Source organism: Dendropsophus ebraccatus, chromosome 14 (assembly GCF_027789765.1).
Source record: "Dendropsophus ebraccatus isolate aDenEbr1 chromosome 14, aDenEbr1.pat, whole genome shotgun sequence".
Lineage (NCBI taxonomy): Eukaryota > Metazoa > Chordata > Amphibia > Anura > Hylidae > Dendropsophus > Dendropsophus ebraccatus.
Window position 1 is genome coordinate 50,215,980 of NC_091467.1, and position 20,375 is coordinate 50,236,354.

At 45.5% G+C, this 20,375-nt stretch overlaps 1 protein-coding gene across 1 annotated transcript in view; it reads left to right on the forward strand.

Annotated features, from left to right (window-relative positions):
* Positions 1-17,816: 17,816 nt before the first annotated feature.
* The window catches only part of LOC138771873 (cadherin-like protein 26), a 41,748-nt gene continuing 39,189 nt past the window's right edge, over positions 17,817-20,375 (forward strand). Inside the window, exons 1-2 of the mRNA XM_069951878.1 lie at positions 17,817-17,839; positions 18,529-18,676. Of these exons, the coding sequence (XP_069807979.1) occupies positions 17,817-17,839; positions 18,529-18,676 (171 nt within the window). The remainder of the gene's footprint in view (positions 17,840-18,528; positions 18,677-20,375) is intronic.

Sequence of the window (20,375 nt, forward strand, 5' to 3'; positions counted from 1 at the left end):
ATGTGTATGAGCAATGTCACTGCTATACCTGTCCAGAATACTTGCCTGTGGGTTACATTGCATAAATGTTACTAAACCTGCCCCTGTCCTGCAGGAATCTTCACAATGCTCTTTGAAATGTGACCTGACTCAGGTATTGTTTGGGTCTTACCTGTTTCTGCATCTATTTTGCCATGACTACAATACTCCATATACAATGACTACAATACTATTTTACTATTTATAAAATGTGAACCATGAAACGTCAGCTTAGCGGTCCAGTAATCATTGTAATGGGTAATCCAAGGACGTGGGGGATTGGAGGTATATGGAATATGGAATCAAGTGGTAGCACAAGTGTATCCAGAAAAATTATATACTAAAACTTTGTTGGTATTATCACCATGTTTAAAAAAAAGAGCAAGAAACACTATGTTTTGGGCTTAATATAAACCGTTATTCGAGAGTGCAGTTAAAGGGGTTAAACTGGGTTCACTGTGTTTTTGCAGTCGTTTACCACATCCGTTTTATGTGGAAAAAAATTAATTGCAAGTAAAACATATTTGCTTTCTTCGAGAAACAACTCCGCTCAACAGTTTAGGTGTAGTTTTGCAATTCAGTACCACTGAAGTGAATGGAGCTGAATTGCAATACCACTCACAGCCAGAGAACAGGTGTGGCGCTGTTTTTGCAAGAAAATAGCTGTGGTTATTCTAATCCTGGATGACTCCTTCAAAAACTATGGTATATTTATAATATAGTTTTGGTTAGCTCACCTTATGGAAATCATTTGAAGCAGTGGTGGCTTAAGTGGTGGCTAGACATCTGATTCATAGAAGATATCTTTTACACTTAGATATAGAGTAAAAGCTATTCCACTGAGCGATAATCGTCCGGATTCGGACGATTATCGCTCCGTGGAATAGAGAAAACGATCAGCTGATCGTTTATTTAGGCCCAAACCTAAAATCATCGGTCACCCACCATGTATCACTTCGTGGAATAGCGGTATGCAGCGGGCGACCGACAATTTGAGAAGCGTCTTCCTCCCGGCAGCATCAACTCCGGAGCGGCTTGACTGAGCTGTTAGACTGCTCAGCCAATCACTGGCCGCGGCGGTCCCGGCCTGTGATTGGCTGAGCGGTCTGACTGCTCAGGCCGCACCGAAGCTGATGCTGCAGGGAGGAAGACGGAGCGGAGGAGAAGCCCTGCTAGGTAATGTATGCTGCAAGGGCTGCAAGGGCATTGGTAAAGATGTCCCTGCAGCTCTCGCTAAGCGATCATCGGGCCCTGGAATAGGCCCAGTAAAGGATCTGCTAGATCGGCGCTTGTTTACACTGTTGATCGGCCCGAGGAATAGGGCCCTAAATTTTAATATTGGCACTTCTCTACTCAGTTGAGCATACTTTTAAAACTACAGCACGTAAAAGCAAACAGTGACTCCCCAGCTGTTGCAAAACCGCTTCTGCAGCCATGTTGGGAGTTGTGGTTTTGCGACAGCTGAAAATTCACAGGTTGTAGACCAGACCATTGTTCATTATCATCCAACAAAACTGAGTGTCATGTAATGTACTGTACATTGAACTAACTGTTACACATTGATCTCGTTTTAGGTTCTTCTAGTTGTCCTGTCGAGTATTCCCGAAAGTGAATTTTCTTCGGGTACCAGAGTGAACATCTTGGTCAACAATAAGGTATGGAGAAAATCAGGTGGAGATGAGTTTTACAATTTCTATATAGATACAATCTCTTCTTCTGTGTTGGGAGAGTTGGCATCCTCTATAAGACAGCTACAGTAGGTTGGATCCAATGTAAGATACATCAACTGGCTTCATCGGTCAGTCTAGTATCCAAGTTTTGCTGGTTCTATGGTAATATTGAATGCTGGTAGAAAGGTGGGGGTCCTTTTCCTTAAAGCCTCCAATACTGGCACCAGATGTACCCCTATTGGCCACACCTTATCTCTTGTCCGTAACAACAGATTGACCACTAGAATGGTTCCTTGTCTGTTTTATAGAATTTTTGAATGCTGTTTAAAAGGTGTAAGATTTGTACCATACATGGAAGTGAGGCCTGCAAGTCATGCCCCATAGCTGGTGCCAAATCTGCCCCTATAGTATGTACAATTTTGTAAGTCATTTCTAGGAATGTATATTTTAGTGGGCAATGGTGGATGACTGTGCAAAGTTTACCCTGTTTTATTTAAAAATGTTTGTTATCAAGTGAAATGTTAAGGTGGTCCTTATTGCCTCTTCCATACCATTTCTTATCCATAGGGCAGGTTGACCACTGGAAGGGTTGCTTGCCTATTCTGTAGAAATATTGAATTCTGGAAAACTTGTGTAGTATCATACCACCATCCTAAGCTGGGAAGTCCCTTTTTTTTAAACCTGGTTACTGGCATCAGATGTGTCTCTGTGGTCCAAAGCTGGCCATAATCATTAGATAAATGTTGTACAATTTTGAGTGTGAGTCTTTCAATTTTGTTCCCTGGCAGCAGATGTTGAGAACACTTAGACCTCCTCTGTCTATCCTTTTGTTTTTTCCACCAACAGAGTCTGGCAGTGGGTTTACCCCCCCTCCCCCCTTTCCATTTGAAGATTAGTAGTGATGAGCGAGTACTAAAATGCTCGGGTGCTCGTTACTCGAGAGGAATATCTCCCGATACTCGAGTGCTCGTTTTGAGTAATGAACCCCATTGAAGTCAATGGGAGACTCGAGCATTTCTGCAGGGGACCCAAGTTCGGTAGGGGGAAGGTCGTGTGAAAACCTGTCAACCTCAGAAAATGATGGAAACACCACGGCAATGGACAGGAAACAGCAGGTGCAGCATGTATGCATGCCTCTGAGGCTGCCTAACGGCACCATTATGCCTAATTCTGTGCAACAGCCTGGTTAAAACAGAGGTAGGCTTATGGACCACCCTGACACAGCATGGCAGTGAGAACACAGGGAACCATTAAAACAGAGGTAGCATATCATGAACGAGCCAAAAATTTCAGCCTGACACAGCATGGCGGTGAGGACAGAGTGAACAAGGTAGAAGCGGTAGCCAGTCAGCCTTCCAAAATTAAACCAGATCTAGCATGGCAGTAAGCACACAGAGAACCATTAAAAGTGAGGAAGCAAGTGAGCCTCCCAAAAATTAGGCCAGACACAGCGTGGCATTGAGCACAGAGAGAACCATTAAAAGTGAGTGAGGAAGCAAGTGAGCCTCCCCAAAATTAGGCCAGACACTGCATGGCATTGAGCACACAGAGAACTCCCGAGAGCAGCAGTAGCCAACATGGATGCCAGTGAAGGCCCAGCAGTAGTCAACATGGATGCCAGTTAAGGCCCAGCAGTAGCCAACATGGAGGCAAGGGCAGGCACAGCATTAGTCAACATGGATGCCAGAAAAGGCCCAGCAGTAGTCAATATGGATGCCAGTTAAGGCCCAGCAGTAGCCAACATGGATGCCAGTTAAGGCCCAGCAGTAGCCAACATGGAGGCTAAGGGCAGGCACAGCAGTAGTCAACATGGATGCCAGTAAAGGCCCAGCAGTAGTCAACATGGATGCCAGTTAAGGCCCAGCAGTAGCCAACATGGAGGCAAGGGCAGGCACAGCAGTAGTCAGCAGTAGTCAACATGGATGCCAGTTAAGGCCCAGCAGTAGCCAACATGGAGGCAAGGGCAAGCACAGCAGTAGTCAACATGGATGGCAGTAAAGGCCCAGCAGTAGTCAACATGGATGGCAGTAAAGGCCCAGCAGTAGTCAACATTGATGTCCATTACTGCTCTGGTCAATCCTGCCTTAAAAACGGCTGCAACATCAATAAAAGGTAGAAGGTACTGGTGAAAGAATGGCAAAGGACAATCGTAAGATAAGATGACATCCACAGATAATATGGTTCGAAATGGAGAAGACAAGGAAGGATAAATTAAATTTGACTATGAATTTGACTAGCAGTTGGGGTTAGTTTAACTGGTTGACTTGCGGAAATGTGTACCTTGGGGTAAGTTTTAAGGAAGCGCAGCAACACTAGGTTGAAGACGTGAGCCAGGCATGGTACATGTGTGAGGCTGGCGAGTTGCAGAGCCGCCACCAGGTTCCACCCCTTGTCACACGCAACCAAGCTCACTGCTAATTACACACGAACCCGAGTGCTGACAGCTAATCGGCTAGGCCAGCTGTCAGTCACCATCAAGGATACACATGATGCCTCTCGACCGGGTGGCTGGTTGGCGGGGGCACGATCGGCGGGCCCCCGGCAACCAGTCCCGCTCCTCCGCAGATGTAGTGTGATGTCAGAGCATGGCAGTGATGACACAGAGAACCATTAGAAGTGAGTGAGGAAGCAATTGAGCCTCCCAATAATTAGGCCAGACCCTGCATGGCAGAAGAAGACTTGGCAGTTGGCTATGAATTGAAGGAAGAGGAAAAGGAGGAGAGGAGATACCAAGAATCTTCACGTTGAGCTGCTTTCCCCAGGTAGACAGTTGAATTCAGGTGAAATCCAGGCTTTGTTCATTTTTATAAACGTCAGCCTGTCAGCGCTGTCAGTTGACAGGCGGGTGCGCTTATCAGTGATGATGGCACCAGCTGCACTGAAGACCCGCTCTGACAACACGCTAGCGGCAGGGCAGGCCAACACCTCCAAGGCATAAAGCGCCAGTAGTTGTAGGAAGCAGAGTGATCGGTAAGGATGTTGGTATGGTCAGCAAGGTACTCCCTCACCATCTTCCTGAAGGCTTCCCCCCCTACTCTGTCTAGACTGGGGACGGTTGACAAAGTCTTGCTGGGGTGCCATGAAACTGTCAAAGGCCTTGAAGAGTGTTCCCCTGACCCTTGACAAGCTGCCTGCTCCACCGCTCCTCTCCCCAGCTCTTTGGCCCACAGAACTACGTCCTCTGGCGCTAGTGGTGTCAGATGGAAAGTACACTGGGTCCTGGGCTGGCTCCGGCGCTGTAATCACGCCCCTCTGGGCGTGTTGGAAAGCGGCGCCTGGTGACGTCACTCGGGGGGCCGGCATTGCACGTCGGCCACACTGACGTCTTTACTATGCTGCGCATGCGCAGTGCAGCCAGATAAAACACTGCTGTACTGCGCCTGCGCGGCGTAGTACAGCAGCGGCTTCACCCGCTGTACTACGCATGTGCAGTATAGTTAAGACGTCGGCGTGGCCAACGTGCAATGCCGCCCCCCCGAGTGACGTCACCAGGCGCTGCTTTCCAACACGCCCAGAGGGGTGTGATTACAGCGCCAGAGCCGGCCCAGGACTCAGTGACTACTTGAAGAAGTCTCCGCCCACCGTGACTACTTGACCAGCCACCCGCCCACCATGACTACTTGCATGGTAATTTACATAGAGCGCGGGAGACTATTAAACTAACTTTGCGGGCTGTATGTACATGGGACGAAGGGTACAGGGGGATGTTTAGGAAGCGTGCTGGCTGATGTACCAGCACGTTTCCTTATCTTTATGGCCAATTTTAGTGTGATTGGTTCCATTTAAGGAACAGCTGCACCACTAGGTTGAACATATGGGCCAGGCATGGTACATGTGTGAGGCTGCCGAGTTGCAGAGCCGCCACCAGGTTTCGCCCGTTGTCACACACAACCATGCCTGGCTTAAAGGCTCCATGGCGCAAGCCAAAAATCTGACTGCGCCGTGATGCCCTGCAACAGCTCCTGGGCCGTGTGCCTCGTGTCGCCTAAGCTCAGCAGTTTCAACACCACCTGTTGGCACTTACCCACCACACTGCTGATGCTACGAAATGGAGGCGACATGCTCGTGGAGGAAAATAGAGAGGAGGAAGAGGAAGTAGAGGTGTACAACTCATGAGAGACCGCGACCGAGGTAGGCCCGGCAGCACATGAGCGGAACCAGGGTCAGACTCTGTCCCAGCCTCCACCAAGTTGATCCAATGTACCGTCAGGGAGATATAGTGTCCCTGCCCGCCAGCACTTGTCCACGTGTCCGTGGTTAGGTGGACCTTGTCGCTGACCGCGTTGGTCATGGCACTGATGATGTTATCCGAAACGTGCTGGTGTAGGGCTGGGACGGCACACCATGAAAAGAAGTGGCGGCTGGGGACAGAGTACCGAGGGACAGCCACCGCCATGAGATTCCTAAAAGCCTCTGTCTCTACCAGCCGATAGGGCAGCATCTCCAAGCTCAGCAGTTTGCCTATGTGCACATTTAGGGCTTGTGCATACGGGTGAGTGGCAGCGTATTTGTGCTTCCATTCAAAGGTCTGCTGCAGGGACAGTTGAACGCTGCGCTTGGACACCTTGCTAGAGGGTGTGGAGCATAGTGGAGTTGAAGGGGTTCATGTAGGGCAGGACGCCCTCGTGCCTGGGGCCTGGGCGGGGGGACTGACAGAGCCAGCACGTGACACAGGAAAAGGAGCAGGTGTGTGGCTTGCAGCCACTGAACGGCCTTGGTTCCACTGAGTGGGGTGTTTAGCACTCATATGCCTGCGCATGTTGGTAGTGGTTAGGCTGGTAGTGGTGGCTCCCCTGCCAATCCTGGCGTGGCACACGTTGCACCCTACAGTTCGTCGGTCATCCGCACTTTCTTTAAAAAACCTCCAGACTTGGGAACATCTAGCCCTGGCCATAAAACAGTTGCTGATCTATTTGCTCTGCCCCTGCTTCTCCCTCTGCCCACCCCTCTTCCTTTTCCAACCGGTCCTTTGGGTGAACTTGCCTCCCCCTCAGAAGCATGGTCTTCACTAGGCTTATCCACCCAGCTCGGGTCAGTCACCTCGTCCTCATCCACCAGCTCCTCACTCTCCTCCTCACTTTGAGTTACGTCCATGACAACAACCTGTCTGACAACCGGGTCTCATTGTCATCATCAGACACCTCTTCCAACGCCGCTTGCAAGTCGCCACTCTCATCACCCACTGACTCTGTTACCTGCATAGTTTGTGCATCGGGACAGATCGACTGCTCCGGTTGCTCTGACTCAGGAAAGGGTCCAGAAAAGAGTTCCTGGGAGCATGCTGGTGGATCTGAATCCCTTCTTTCCCTGGAGGGGCCAGGCTTTGGGGAAGGAGGCTGAGCTAATGGAGCAAGGGTTCCACTCCCTTGGGTAGCGTGGACTGCGTGGAAGACTGGGTGGTGGATAAATTACTGGACACATTATCCGCTATCAACGTGATCACCTGTTCACACTGCTGCGGTTTCAATATCGGTCTACCATGAGACCCCGTAAGTTGGGAAAAGATGCTAGTAATGATGAGCGAATACTGTTCGATCGAATAGATATTCGATCGAATAGTGAGATATTCGAATATTCGATATCCGTACGAATATCCCGCGAATATTTGATATATATTCGATAAGCGTTCAAGTCTCCGGTTTTACCCTCCAAATGGTCAAATGGATGTTTTTCACTAATCGAATACTTGTTCCCATAGACTTTAATGGGATCGAATATTCGATCGAATATTTGAATATTCGCGGGATATTCGTACGAATATCGAATATTCGAATATCTCACTATTCGCTCATCACTAGATGCTAGGGAGTGGAAGTCTGCGGTGTGCCACTGCAACCTCCTCAACAGGTGCTGCTGTGTCAGCCTGCTCTGAACCACGGCCTCCGGCAACGGCATCACTTGGAACCCCACGCCCTCGTCCCTGACCCTTACCCCTGGGGTTCACCATTTTATGGACACTGCACAGTATCGAACTTAGATAGGCCTTGCGTATGAAATACAGAAATAAGGAAAAATACTTGTGCTCCCACAAGTTTTGGGGGGCTGTACGGTACAATCTGGTGGTGGCTGGACCTAGACACACGCTGTGATACCCCCTTATAATGAGCAGTGAAGGTTTATGCAGGTGTACTACAAATCCAAGCAATACAGTGTAGTACCCACTAGTTTAGGGGGGCTGTACGGTACAATCTAGTAGTGGCTGGACCTAGACACACTGTCTGACACACCCTTTACTCTGTGAAAGCAGTTGTGATGTGATTGAAATTAGATAGGCCTTACGTATGAAATACAGAAATCAGGAAAAATACTTGTGCTCCCACAAGTTTTGGGGGGGCTGTACGGTACAATCTGGTGGTGGCTGGACCTAGACACACGCTGGCATACCCCCTTACAATGAGCATGAAGTTTTATGCTGGTGCACTACAAATCCCAGCAATACAGTGTAGTACCCACTAGTTTAGGGGGGGCTGTACGGTACAATCTGGTGGTGGCTGGACCTAGACACACTCTCTGACACCCCCGTCCAATGAGCAGTGAAGTTCTTTGCAGGTGTACTATAAATCCCAGCAATCCAATGTAGTACAGCCCCAAAATAAAAAAAGAGTACACTGAGCACTTCTTAGGGGTGTTAGGGTGGTCTTCAGGTAAGACCTTCAGGTATATTGGATGGTAGCCAGATTGGAGGGGCAACTCGGCCGAGAAGGATGCAGACAACTCGAGATGGTTCTGAGTAGCAGCATGTTTATTGCAACAAAGTCATCTTCTTTTATACCCCTTGCGGGGTGTACACTTCATTAAACATTAACACAGAATCTTTAGGTATTTTCCATAGATGAAGTCATGTGATGCAACACCTAATATCCCTTTTCTGCCAGCAGCCGATCACCACAGTGTGCTGGTTAAATCTTGGTAGCAGCACTTGGTAGCAAGTCCCAGCCAGCAGTCTGTAGTAATACTATTACAAACGATTTGAAGCCCTGAAAAGGGCTGTTTGTTTGTATTGCTAGTATTCCCTGCCTACTGGAACGCTAATTCCTACTCTGACACTCTCCCTGAGAAGCAGCAGCTCTGTCCCTAATCTTTTACAGCATGCGTCTGATGCCAGTACTGCCGGCTGCGCGTTTTACTGTATATGGCAGGGTCATCTGATCTGGCCCACCAATCGCTGCTATCAACATGTATGGATCCCACGTGATCGCAGGCTGTACCAAAGAGTCTCCTGCATGTTTATTGGCTGAGAAATAGCACCCAAACTTAGAGGAAACAGATGATGAGATTTTCTTGAGTATTGCGAGATGCTCGTCCGAGTAACGAGTACCATCGAGTACCCTAATACTCGATCAAGTACCAAGCTCGGACGAGCATGCTCGCTCATCACTAAAGATTAGCCATTTGGGTCATGTGAGGAGTAAAGGTGGTCCATAAAGACCACCCCATATCATCCCTTGCCCATAAGAGCAGGTGAAAACCTATTTAGGAATAGAAATAAGGGGAAGGCAAGAAAATTTCCCTGGGAATGGAACCAAGCCGAACCCCTATAGCTGGTGCCGGATGTTACACATTAGTTAAAGGGGTTATCCAGCGCTACAAAAACATGGCCACTTTCCCCCTTCTGTTGTCTCCAGTTTGGGTGGGGTTTTGAAACTCAGTTTTATTGAAGTAACTGGAGCTTAATTGCAAACCGCATCTGAACTGGAGACAACAGTAGGGGGAAAAGTGGCCATGTTTTTGTAGCGCTGGATAACCCCTTTAAAGGGGTACTCCAGTGGGGGGGATTTTTTGCTGGCATCGGGGAGGAGGTGGCCGATGGAAAAGACGTCCACTCACCTCCCCGGTTCCAGCGGCGGGTCCCGCATCGTGGCGCTCCGGTGCCCGTTTCCCAGTCGCTTCCGGGTGTCTGACGCAGGCCCGAGACGTGACGTCTCAGGTCCGCTCAGCCACTCAGTGAAGGAGGTGGGATCCATTTCAAATCCCGCCTCTTTCACTAAGTGGCTGAGCGGACCTGAGACGTATTGTCTCGGGCCCGCGTCAGACACCCGGAAGCGCCTGGGAACCGGCACCGGCACGATGCGGGACCTGCCGCTGGAACCGGGGAGGTAAGTGGACGTCTTTCCCTTGGCCACCTCCTCCCCGGTCCCAGCAAAAAAGTGCCCCCCCCCCGCTGGAGTACCCCTTTAAATATTGGCCCATTTTGTTGTTATTGATGTATGGGCCTTTCCAACCTCTTCCAATCCTGTTTCCATCCTCTTCATCCTTTAATCTAATGTGTATGACCAGCTTTAGTTAGAATTAGTCATATCGGTAGTTGTAGATGATGATTATTTATCAATAACCATTTAATTTGTGCTGTTTACTTTTTATTATGAGAATGTTAATCTTTTGTGAGGTTATAAGGTTTTCGTACAGAACTAATTTTTCTCATCAGTTCATCATCCGTCTTGTCTAATCACATTAGCTCTTTTAGTTTTCCACCTGCTAATTTGATACCTTATACCAGCCAATTTAGCATTTCTGTTTGATATTTCTTACTTGTCTATGTTCTTCGTTGTTTTTTGTGTTGTTTTTTTTGAATATTTAATGGTGGATGCCTGCAGGGTCAGTAACTAATCTCCTTGGAAATATCTCACGCTGTCAAGGTATTGCCGTGCTGAAAGCGCCATCGTTCATCGTGCAAATAATGCCGGTGACCAATTAGACTTTCTAAGTATTAAAAGATTCTAGTGGGGGAGGCAAGGAAAATTTCCCCAGGTATAAAAGAAGAGCGAGCGACTTATTTGTCACCTTTCAGAACCTTAAGAAAGTGAAAAAAAAAATCGTGCTGTGCTGCAAACTTAAAAAAATGTTTCCAAAAATGGAGCTGAAGGATTATTGTTTCGTGATGACTTAATCAGAGTCTTGTTGACAAGCGCAGACTGTAAAATACTGAGATAGTTTAACCCTTGCTGTACTGAATGTAGGCGGTGGTTTAGAAAAAGCAAAGGCTGAGCGCTGAGAGCCTAATAAGGCAGAAACTGTGGTGGCTAACCTTTATCAATGTATATAGGATATGGGCCAGTGGTGTACCCCTGCCCAAAGCAGCCAAGCTTTAATAAAGCTTTACGAGCCCTTTAATAACTGTTCAAGGCAAATACGATGTTGCATTCCTTAGCAAAATTGCAAACAACCTACAGTATGGATTTATTCATAGTGATCAAGACTAACACCAGGGGTTAATCCAAATCAGAGAAAATCAGCATGGGCCCTGTATGTTTTAAACATTTTTAGTTTTCTCCTTTTTGTTCTTAGTCCTGGTATACCTTAAAGTACAACTTAAAGACAGTGTCTTGGTATAAAAACTCTCTCTCCCCACTGATTTGTTGGTGACCTTGTCCTGGATTTGGAGATCCCTGGTGATCATCTGATCACTGGAGAAAATAATGGCCTACTACATAGTATTGGAAAACCATGTTGTAGATAGTGGGACTTGGTCTTCTAGTTCTAGCATACCAGGATTTCACTCTGGATAAGCCAGTGACCCTCTTTATGTCATCTATATACTGTATCTCAATAGAGCTTATGCAACTGGTTGTCATGTAGATGGCACCCCTTAAACAGAAATGGGCAACCAAGAAAGCAAATGTTAGTGGGGCAAAGCAAAGTAATACGTCAGGTTTTGTAGCCTTCATGGTCAATACTGGGAGTGTAGGGGTTGGTAGTAAGTTATATGTTCATTGGCTGAGCTCACTGGGCAGAGAAGTGAGAAGCCCACAGCCAATTGTGACTTAACTTTTGACCAGGATGTGGAGGTGTGGAGGATGCAGTCACATTTAGGACTTGATCCTGTAGCATGTGTGTCTATGTGTGTGCCGAAAGAAAGAGAGAGTGCAGAGCCCATATGTTTCAAGAAGGAAGCTCCAGAGTTAACGTGCAGCAAAAAAAAAACACACAAAAAAACAGGTTCCTGTGAAACAGAGCTGAAGACTGTACTGGGAGTCTGACTGAGAACTGTACAGCAGATGTGAAGGAATATATCCCAGCACTTGCTCACTCTGTTGCTTGAAGTTTAACTAGAGCATAGAAAGTAACAACATGAAGCTGCATGCGTTCCGACCTGTCCTTGTCTGTATCAGCTGCATATCTACCCTCTAACAACGCACTCTTTAAATAAAAAAAAAAAAAATTGACAGCCATCTATGTTCACAATGTAGGTTGCATGCTGCATGTGGCTTAAGTACAGACAAAAAACAAAAAAAAAATCGCAACAGCAACCTACAGGTGCAAGTGCTTACCGTATATACTCCCCCCAGCATACACACCATAAAAACCTTCTCTATAGATGAGGATCTTAGCAAACTATTTGATCAAACAGAGTGTACCATGTCACTACGTTAAGGTGTGCTCAGAGACCTGGAGATGTGGCTCCTATCTGCCCAGTTGTAGGCTTATTTAGCACAGGAGAAGCCATTGCTAGTGTGAGAATGCTGGAGTAGGATCATGTCTCTGAGGTCACTTTAACGTACTGACATGGTACACTCCGTTTGATCAAGTAGTTTGCTAAGATCCTCATTTTTTTTATATCTATACAGCAGGTTTTTATTGTGTGTACACCGGTGGGGGGGGGGGGGGGGGTGTTAATACAGTAAGTAGAGATGAGCGAACCTCGAGCATGTTTTCCACATAGCCTCAGGGCTTTATCCAACTTCAGAAACCCCCAATAATCAAATGCGGAACGATCGGGTTCGGATGAACTCGAGCATACTCGAGGTTTGCTCATCTCTAACAGTAAGCATTTGTACCTGTAGGTTGCTGGAAGATGGCGTCATCAGTTTAGGTGATCACAGTATCACAATATATCTTAATGTTTAACCCTTACATAGTAGGTAGAACATAGAAAAGCCTTGCAAATGTAGGCATGCAAACCACAGTAATGAGACAAGAAGTTACAACTTTTTACCGAACAGGAACCTCACTAGTACAGTGTTTATGTTCTGCAACATTTTCCATCTTACTTCTGGAATACTGTGTCCAGTTCTGGAGACCTCACTTAAAAAAGGAAATTGATAAAATAGGTCCAAAGGTAATTACAAACAGGTCCATATAGGTACAAACATGGTTGAGGGTTTGAGGCAAAAAACTTTCACTTTGCACTGTATATGAAGGTCCTCATACACCATATAATTCTGTCGGCTGGGTTCGGCCATCAGTATAAGGTTGTATGGGGCTCTTCTGAACAACCACTGACAGATAATGTCAACTAACCACTGACAGCTCTCTGGCCGCAGCTTAACCCTCCCCTCCCCTTACAGAACACAGGAATGATTGGCTGTGCCGAATGTTCCTGTGTATGGAGAGGACAGGGACATAAGAGATAACTTATGGCTGAATGATCATTCGGCAGTCAGTTATCAAAGGTGTATGGCCACCTTAAAAGGCTTCCTTAAAACATGAGGAAGTTCTCCTTCAGGACCAAATCTAGGAGTTTGAGAATTGTTGATGTGTGTGGTGTAAGGGCCCTACTACACGGAGCTAATCGGGTCAATTTGACCAATTATCGCTCCGTTATTGGTTAAGGTTTGGACCTAAAATAGTTTGGTGCCACTGCCAACCGCACATCGCTATGTGTAAGGCTAGGTTCACACTATGTATCTGTGCGGCTGTATTGTGGGCGGTAAATCATCGGCCGGATTTTTCCGGTTCATGCGTACGCTGGAAAGTATACGATATACGGCTGCACAGTGCAAACTATGTATGAATCTATGGCCCTATCGTAAACGGCCCCGTAAAAAATGAACAAGACCATTGTTTGCGGCTGGAAATGCGGCCGTGGATTGACAGGCGGTCCGTACGGAGTACTTCAAAAATAGCCGGCAATGATGCCGAATGCCGATGCCTCTAATAGCTAACATATTAAATTAATAAAACACATTTTCTTTGTAATAAAGTCCCTTTCGTTGTTCAATAATTTAATTCTAACGAATCCATCATTGTGCAATTAAATATACTGTTAAAATAAATATATATATATATATATATATATATATATATATATATATATATATATATATAAATAAATGTATATTTATATATATATTTATTTTTTGACAGTATATTTAATTGCACAATGATGGATTTGTTTAAATTTAATTATTGAACAACAAAACTGATTTTATTACAACGAAAATGTGTTTTATTAATTAAATATTAATTAGTACAGGAAGCTCCATAAGCCGTTAATTCAATAGAGCTTTCTGTACTAATCATCATTTTACTTTAATTAAAACATCAAATGTTTCTTCTAATTATGTTATCACAATAGCATTATTAGAAGAAACATTTAGAATTACTGTATATGTGCGCTCAGCTGATTGGCTGATCGGCTCAGCGCACATATCATTAGCGGGTCCGCAGCACAGTGACTTCATTGTGCTGCGGACCAGCGAAGAGGACACATCGGGGTGAGTATACAGCTCTCCCCACCCCCTCCCCTGCACTGCACCCCTCCCAGCAAGGAAGAGGGGTCACTTAACCCCTTCCTTGCTGGGATGGGTGCAGTCTGACATCAGTCTGGCCCCCAAGGGGTTAAGGGGGATGCAATACATCCTCCCTTAACCCCTTGGGGGCCAGACTGTAAGCAGCGATCTGTAAAGATGCTGCATACTGTAAGGTGCACAACACCGATCACAATGATGGGTGTTGTGCTCCTGTTTGTGTGTTTTTTGTGTGTTTCTCCCTTTTTGTTTTTCGGATATCGGTATCCTGTGGATTACGTCAGATTCCGTGGACTACGTCGATGACCAGCGGTTGTTTGGTATTTTTTTTTATAAAATGGTCAATGAGGGGTGTAGGGGTGTTTTTATTTGAATATTTTTTTTTTTCACTTGTGTGTTGTCTTTATTTCTTTACTTTATAGACTTAGTAGTGGAAGCCATCTAATAGACAGAATCCATTACTAAGTCGGGGCCTAGTGTTAGCCGGTATAAAATGGCTAACACTAACCCCCCCATTATTACCCCAGTACCCAATGCCACCAGGGGTACTGGGAAGAGCCGGGTGCCAGTGGTCCGGAGCGTCAACATTGGCGCTCCTGGACCGGGCGGCAGCAGGCTGGTAAGATTTAGGCTGGGGAGGGCCTAAACCAATGGCTCTTCCCACCCTGGTGTTACCAGGCTGCTGTCGCTTGGTTTTTAACCCGGCTGGTTATAAAAATAGGGGGGACCCTATGCGTTTTCTTTTAATCATTTATTTATTTTAAAAAAACGCATAGGGTCCCTCCTATTTTTATAACCAGCCGGGTTAAAAACCAAACGGCAGCAGCCTGGTAGCACCAGGGTGGGAAGAGCCATTGGTTTAGGCCCTCCACAGCCTAAATCTTACCAGCCTGCTGCCGCCCGGTCCAGGAGTGCCAATTTTGACGCTCCGGGACCACTGGCACCCGGCTCTTCCCAGTACCCCTGGTGGCATTGGGTACTGGGGTAATAATGGGGGGTTAGTGTTAGCCATTTTATACCGGCTAACACTAGGCCCCGACTTAGTAATGGATTCCGTCTATTAGACGGCTTCCACTACTAAGTCTATAAAGTAAAGAAATAAAGACAACACACAAGTGAATTTTTTTTTTATTCAAATAAAAACACCCCCACACCCCTCATTGACCATTTTATTAAAAAAAAACACCAAACAACCGCTGGTCATCGACGTAGTCCACGTAATCCGACGTAATCCACAGGATACCGATATCTGAAAAACAAAAAGGGAGAAACACACAAAAAACACACAAACAGGAGCACAACACCCATCATTGTGAGCGGTGTTGTGCTCCTTACAGTATGCAGCATCTTTACAGATCGCTGCTTACAGTCTGGCCCCCAAGGGGTTAAGGGAGGATGTATTGCATCCCCCTTAACCCCTTGGGGGCCAGACTGATGTCAGACTGCACCCATCCCAGCAAGAAAGGGGTTAAGTGACCCCCCCTTCCTTGCTGGGAGGGGTGCAGTGCTGGGGAGGGGGTGGGGAGATCTTTATACTCACCCCGATGTGTCCTCTTCGCTGGTCCGCAGCACAATGAAGTCACTGTGCTGCGGACCCGCTAATTATATGTGCGCTCAGCCGATCAGCCAATCAGCCAATCAGCTGAGCGCACATATAATTCTAAATGTTTCTTCTAATAATGCTATTGTGATAACATAATTAGAAGAAACATTTGATGTTTTAATTAAAGTAAAGTGATGATTAGTACAGAATGCTCTATTGCCGGCAATATGAATTAACGGCTTACTGGAGCTTCCTGTACTAATTAATATTTAATTAATAAAACACATTTTCGTTGAAATAAATTCAGTTTCGTTGTTCAATAATTTAATTTAAACGAATCCATTATTGTGCAATTAAATATGCTGTCAAAAAATAAATATATATATAAATATATATATATATATATATATATATATATATATATTTATTTTAACAGTATATTTAATTGCAAAATGATGGATTCGTTTAAATTTTTTTATTGAACAATGAAAGGGACTTTATTACAACGAAAATGTGTTTTATTAAATATATTAACCATGAGAGGCATCGGCATTACTGCAGAGGATCGCAAACCCCGGTAATAGTGATTCCTGTAAACTGTTTCCCTGCTTTCCCAGATGCATCCAGAGGTGTTTCCATCACTTTCTAAAGATTTTATTTGTTATTTTTAGTTGAACCAGATTTCCAAGTAAATGACCGTATGTTTTCAGCCGCATGTCTATTTTTTCCCACGGCCGTAGTTTCAGCCGCACATTTCCAGCCGCATAAAAAATACAGCCGCACACATACATAGTGTGAACATAGCCTAAAAGTGATGCTCGACCAATTGCTGACAATTGCCCACACATCTTATATCAGGACCACCACTGCCTGTGAATGGCTCAGACGCTGCTGCCATCGGGACCAGGAGGCTACGGAGTACAGGAGAGATGACCGGGAGAGGGGAGAGGTAAGGTGTTAGGGCATCGCTAACGATGTCCATGCAGCCCTTACTGCTCCATTATCGGCCTGTCCAATAGGTCCAGTAAATGGTTATTGTTATAGGTCCAGTAAATAGGCGCCAATTTAGAAGATTGGCGCTCGTTTACTAAAATGATTTGGCCGTACTCCCATCCCGTGTAAAAGGACCCTTAGTCCTTTGTGAAAGCAACATGGTCGTCACTGTAATGCCTTACTTGTGAACTATAGATGTGTATAAGCTCTCCACATCTATAGCCACTAACCAGCTGTTTTTGGATACTGAACCTATGGTTTCCAGCCTATTTAGAAAATCACCTCTATCCAAAAATAAGGATCTGGTTTCTTTCGCCAAGAGTGTAAAAACCATGTTCAACACAATGGATAAAATATTTAGGATAGAGTTAGTAGAGGCAATGATGAGGTGGACAACCAGGCGGGTTGTCAAACAATCTCAGTTAAATACAAATCCAAATCCATCACCAAAATAGAACCACCTTTGCCTGCAGGCTTCTCTATACAATCTTTCTCATGCAGCAGTGAAGGTAGACCGGCATGTTCATCCTTGGCATGCTTACCATGTAGATAATAATGTCTTTTTCTATATCATGCAAAACATTGTCAGTTTCTAGTTTCACTAGACTGTCAAAAGTCTGAACTGCATGGTCTATCTTAAGAGGGTTAAAGGAATTTTTCACTCTAAGGCCCAAATCTTTCAGTTGTAAGTTCTCACTAACAGTTTCACATTGGGAGAAAGTCATAGACTTGTCTTCCTTAGAGAAAAAAGTCATTAGTCTAATGTTGCGAAAAATGTGATAGATCAACGTTCATCTGGAACGTGTGGAATGGTTGTATAGGACCCCTACCTGAGATAAAGTGCTCCTCCAGGCAGGGGCCTTTTTTGATATATGCCTGGAGATGGGTTGTTGGAAAATAATAAAGCATACTTACCTCTCTGGCTCCCGTGCCACCACAGGTATCTTACCGATCTGTCACCGCAGTGTGCCTGCTTCTGGGACCCGTTGTCGTGACGTTGCAGGCCCGCCCAGCCAATTAGTATCTGCAGCAGTGTCCTGCCTCAGTCACCCATTGGCTGGGTGGACCTCACAAAAACAGGCCCCAGAAGTGGCTGCACAGTGGGGACAGAGCGATAAGATACCGATGGTGGCATGGGAGCCAGAGAGGTAAGTATGCTTTATTATTTTCAAACAATCCATCCCCGGGCAGATCTCAAAAAAAGGAGAACAGTAAAGCAGGGCATGCAAGTCATTGCTCCAGGTGAACAGACATCTGTGAGTGATTCCTTGGACTAAAACATATAACCTACAGAAACTTTGCATAACTTCTTTCTGGAGACTATTTGAAAACCCGTTGAAGAGACTGCTTGTGACAACTAATTCAGTCGATTGCATTGTCGTTTTCATACAGTAAGTTCAGAACTGACTTAAATACAAATTCCTGCATGGTCATTGTCGCCTACGCTCCCACACCTCATACAGCGCCTTAAACTTTGAAGCCCTAGGCATCTGCCCACTCTGGGCTCACTGCCCTGATCACATGTTTAGGGTTAAAGTAATTTTTAAACTATGCGTATGAAATTACATTGTAATTGTGAAACATACAGAGGACAATATTATATACTATCCCTCTTCATGCCTGAAGCGTTTTTTTGAAGGACACTTTCTACTACCTATAAACTTATAAAAAAGTCTTCATGTCTGGTTAATTAGAATGTGCAATGTGGTACAATTACCTCTGTAACTGTGTGGCCCTGGGGTAACATGCTGCCACTTACATTGAGATGTTGCTAAATGATTCCAATTATCACACACCGTAATTATATTTGGTTATGCTAACGTTATGTCTCTGCCAGGATATGTCTTCCCATTACTCTGTCTCTCGTCTACCAACAGAGACTGCAGCGCCGGATGGCACGAAGCCGCCAAAGGAGAGACTGGATCATCGACACCTTCTCCCTTCAAGAGGAGCTGCCGGGCCCTTACCCCAAGCTAATTGGCACGGTGAGAACTATGGGGGAGATTTATCAAAGGGTGTAAAATTTAGACTGGTGCAAACTGCCCACAGCAACCAATCACAGCTCAGCTTTCCTTTCAGCACTGCCCAAAGCTGAGCTGTGATTGGTTGCTGTGGGTAGTTTGCACCAGTCTAAATTTTACACCCTTTGATAAATCTCCCCCTATGTGTTTCCTAATGATAGACACTTAAAGGGAATGCGTCACTTAGATTTTTCTTCTACTGATCAGAGATTAATATTGAATATGTCTGTTTTTCTAATCTATACATTTTCTGTAATCTGTTTTTCTAAGCTTTCTGCACAACATCTTGAGATGAAGGAAGCAATAGACTAGCTGACTTTTATGGGAGAGTTTTCTAGGCATTCTATGTGACCTGTGCAGGGAGGAGGAGAGTGGGAGCTATCACCTGTTGTGAATGGCCTGATCCTGTGTTATCTATATACTTTCATTGTTATCCTGTCTGTGAGGATAAGGAGGACACTGCTAAACAGCTTTCTCTGTAGAACAGGAAGTTGAGAATTGTCTCAGTTGCCCCTAGCAACCAATCAGATTCCACTTTTTATTCCTCACATATTCTTTGAAAGATGAAAGGTGGAATCTGATTGGTTGCTAGGGGCAACTAAGACAATTCTACTTTACACCAGTTTGTTAAATCTCCCCTGAAGTGTCAGTCTATTATAAGGCTAAGCACCCAATATGAAAATCGCAAGATTTCACAATTATCATAAAATATAAATAGTAAAATGGGTCTGGAGCCAAGCGTTTAGTTACTTGCAGCACCCCCAGAGGGGAACTGAAGCATTACAGAGTTTTTATTGCAATCAATGTGGCCTCTGTTTAATGTATGGATGTATCAGGTCCTCCAGAGTCCAGAAGATGAGGGTCCTGAAAGTAGGACCCCACTGTACTGATTCTGAATTCCCCAATAGAGTTTTCTAAGCCAGACAGCGCATGTAAACTAGTAGACACGTAGATCACAATGAAGAGAACCTAAGGGACAATTCTTTTCAATGCTCCATAAACCTGAAATGTCTGGTAAGTTTATATACTTCCTGGCCCCAGAGCCCCAGCAAGATCACTGCCAAAACCTGTCCTGATATTGTTCTGCTCACATCGAAATGTATTTTAGGGTAACCTCCTTTTCAAATGCCCCATTTCGGATAAAATGGGGCATGAAGAGCAGTACTGTATGTACACAGTGGGGGAAATTTATCAAGACTGGTGTACAAGTATGCCGGTCTTACATAAAACCCTGCCCCCTTCCACTCCGACCATTGGGTGCGAGAGGAGGCCACACCTTCTTCCTGCTTTGCCACGCCCCCGTCCGACCATCAGGTGAGTCGGGCGTAGATAGGGGAAAAGGTGGAGATTTATGCACAAAGTGAGTGGTTCATACAAAAATCTGCACCTTTTCCATGACATATTCCGGGTGCTTGTTTGATAAATCCCCCCCCCCCCCAGTGATTCCACCTGCAGAATTGCGAGTGCAGCTCTGGAGTATAATACTAGATTGTTTTATATTTTTAAATAAAAGATCTACAGGATGTAAGTAGATTGTAAGTATCCATCCCCATGCACTGTAAGACCGCACCCAGGTCTCGCTGACAGCCGCTGGCCACCTGCAGCTCTTTCAGCTACAATGTCACATTCTCGCTGAGAAATTTCCCGAAGACTGTAACCCGAT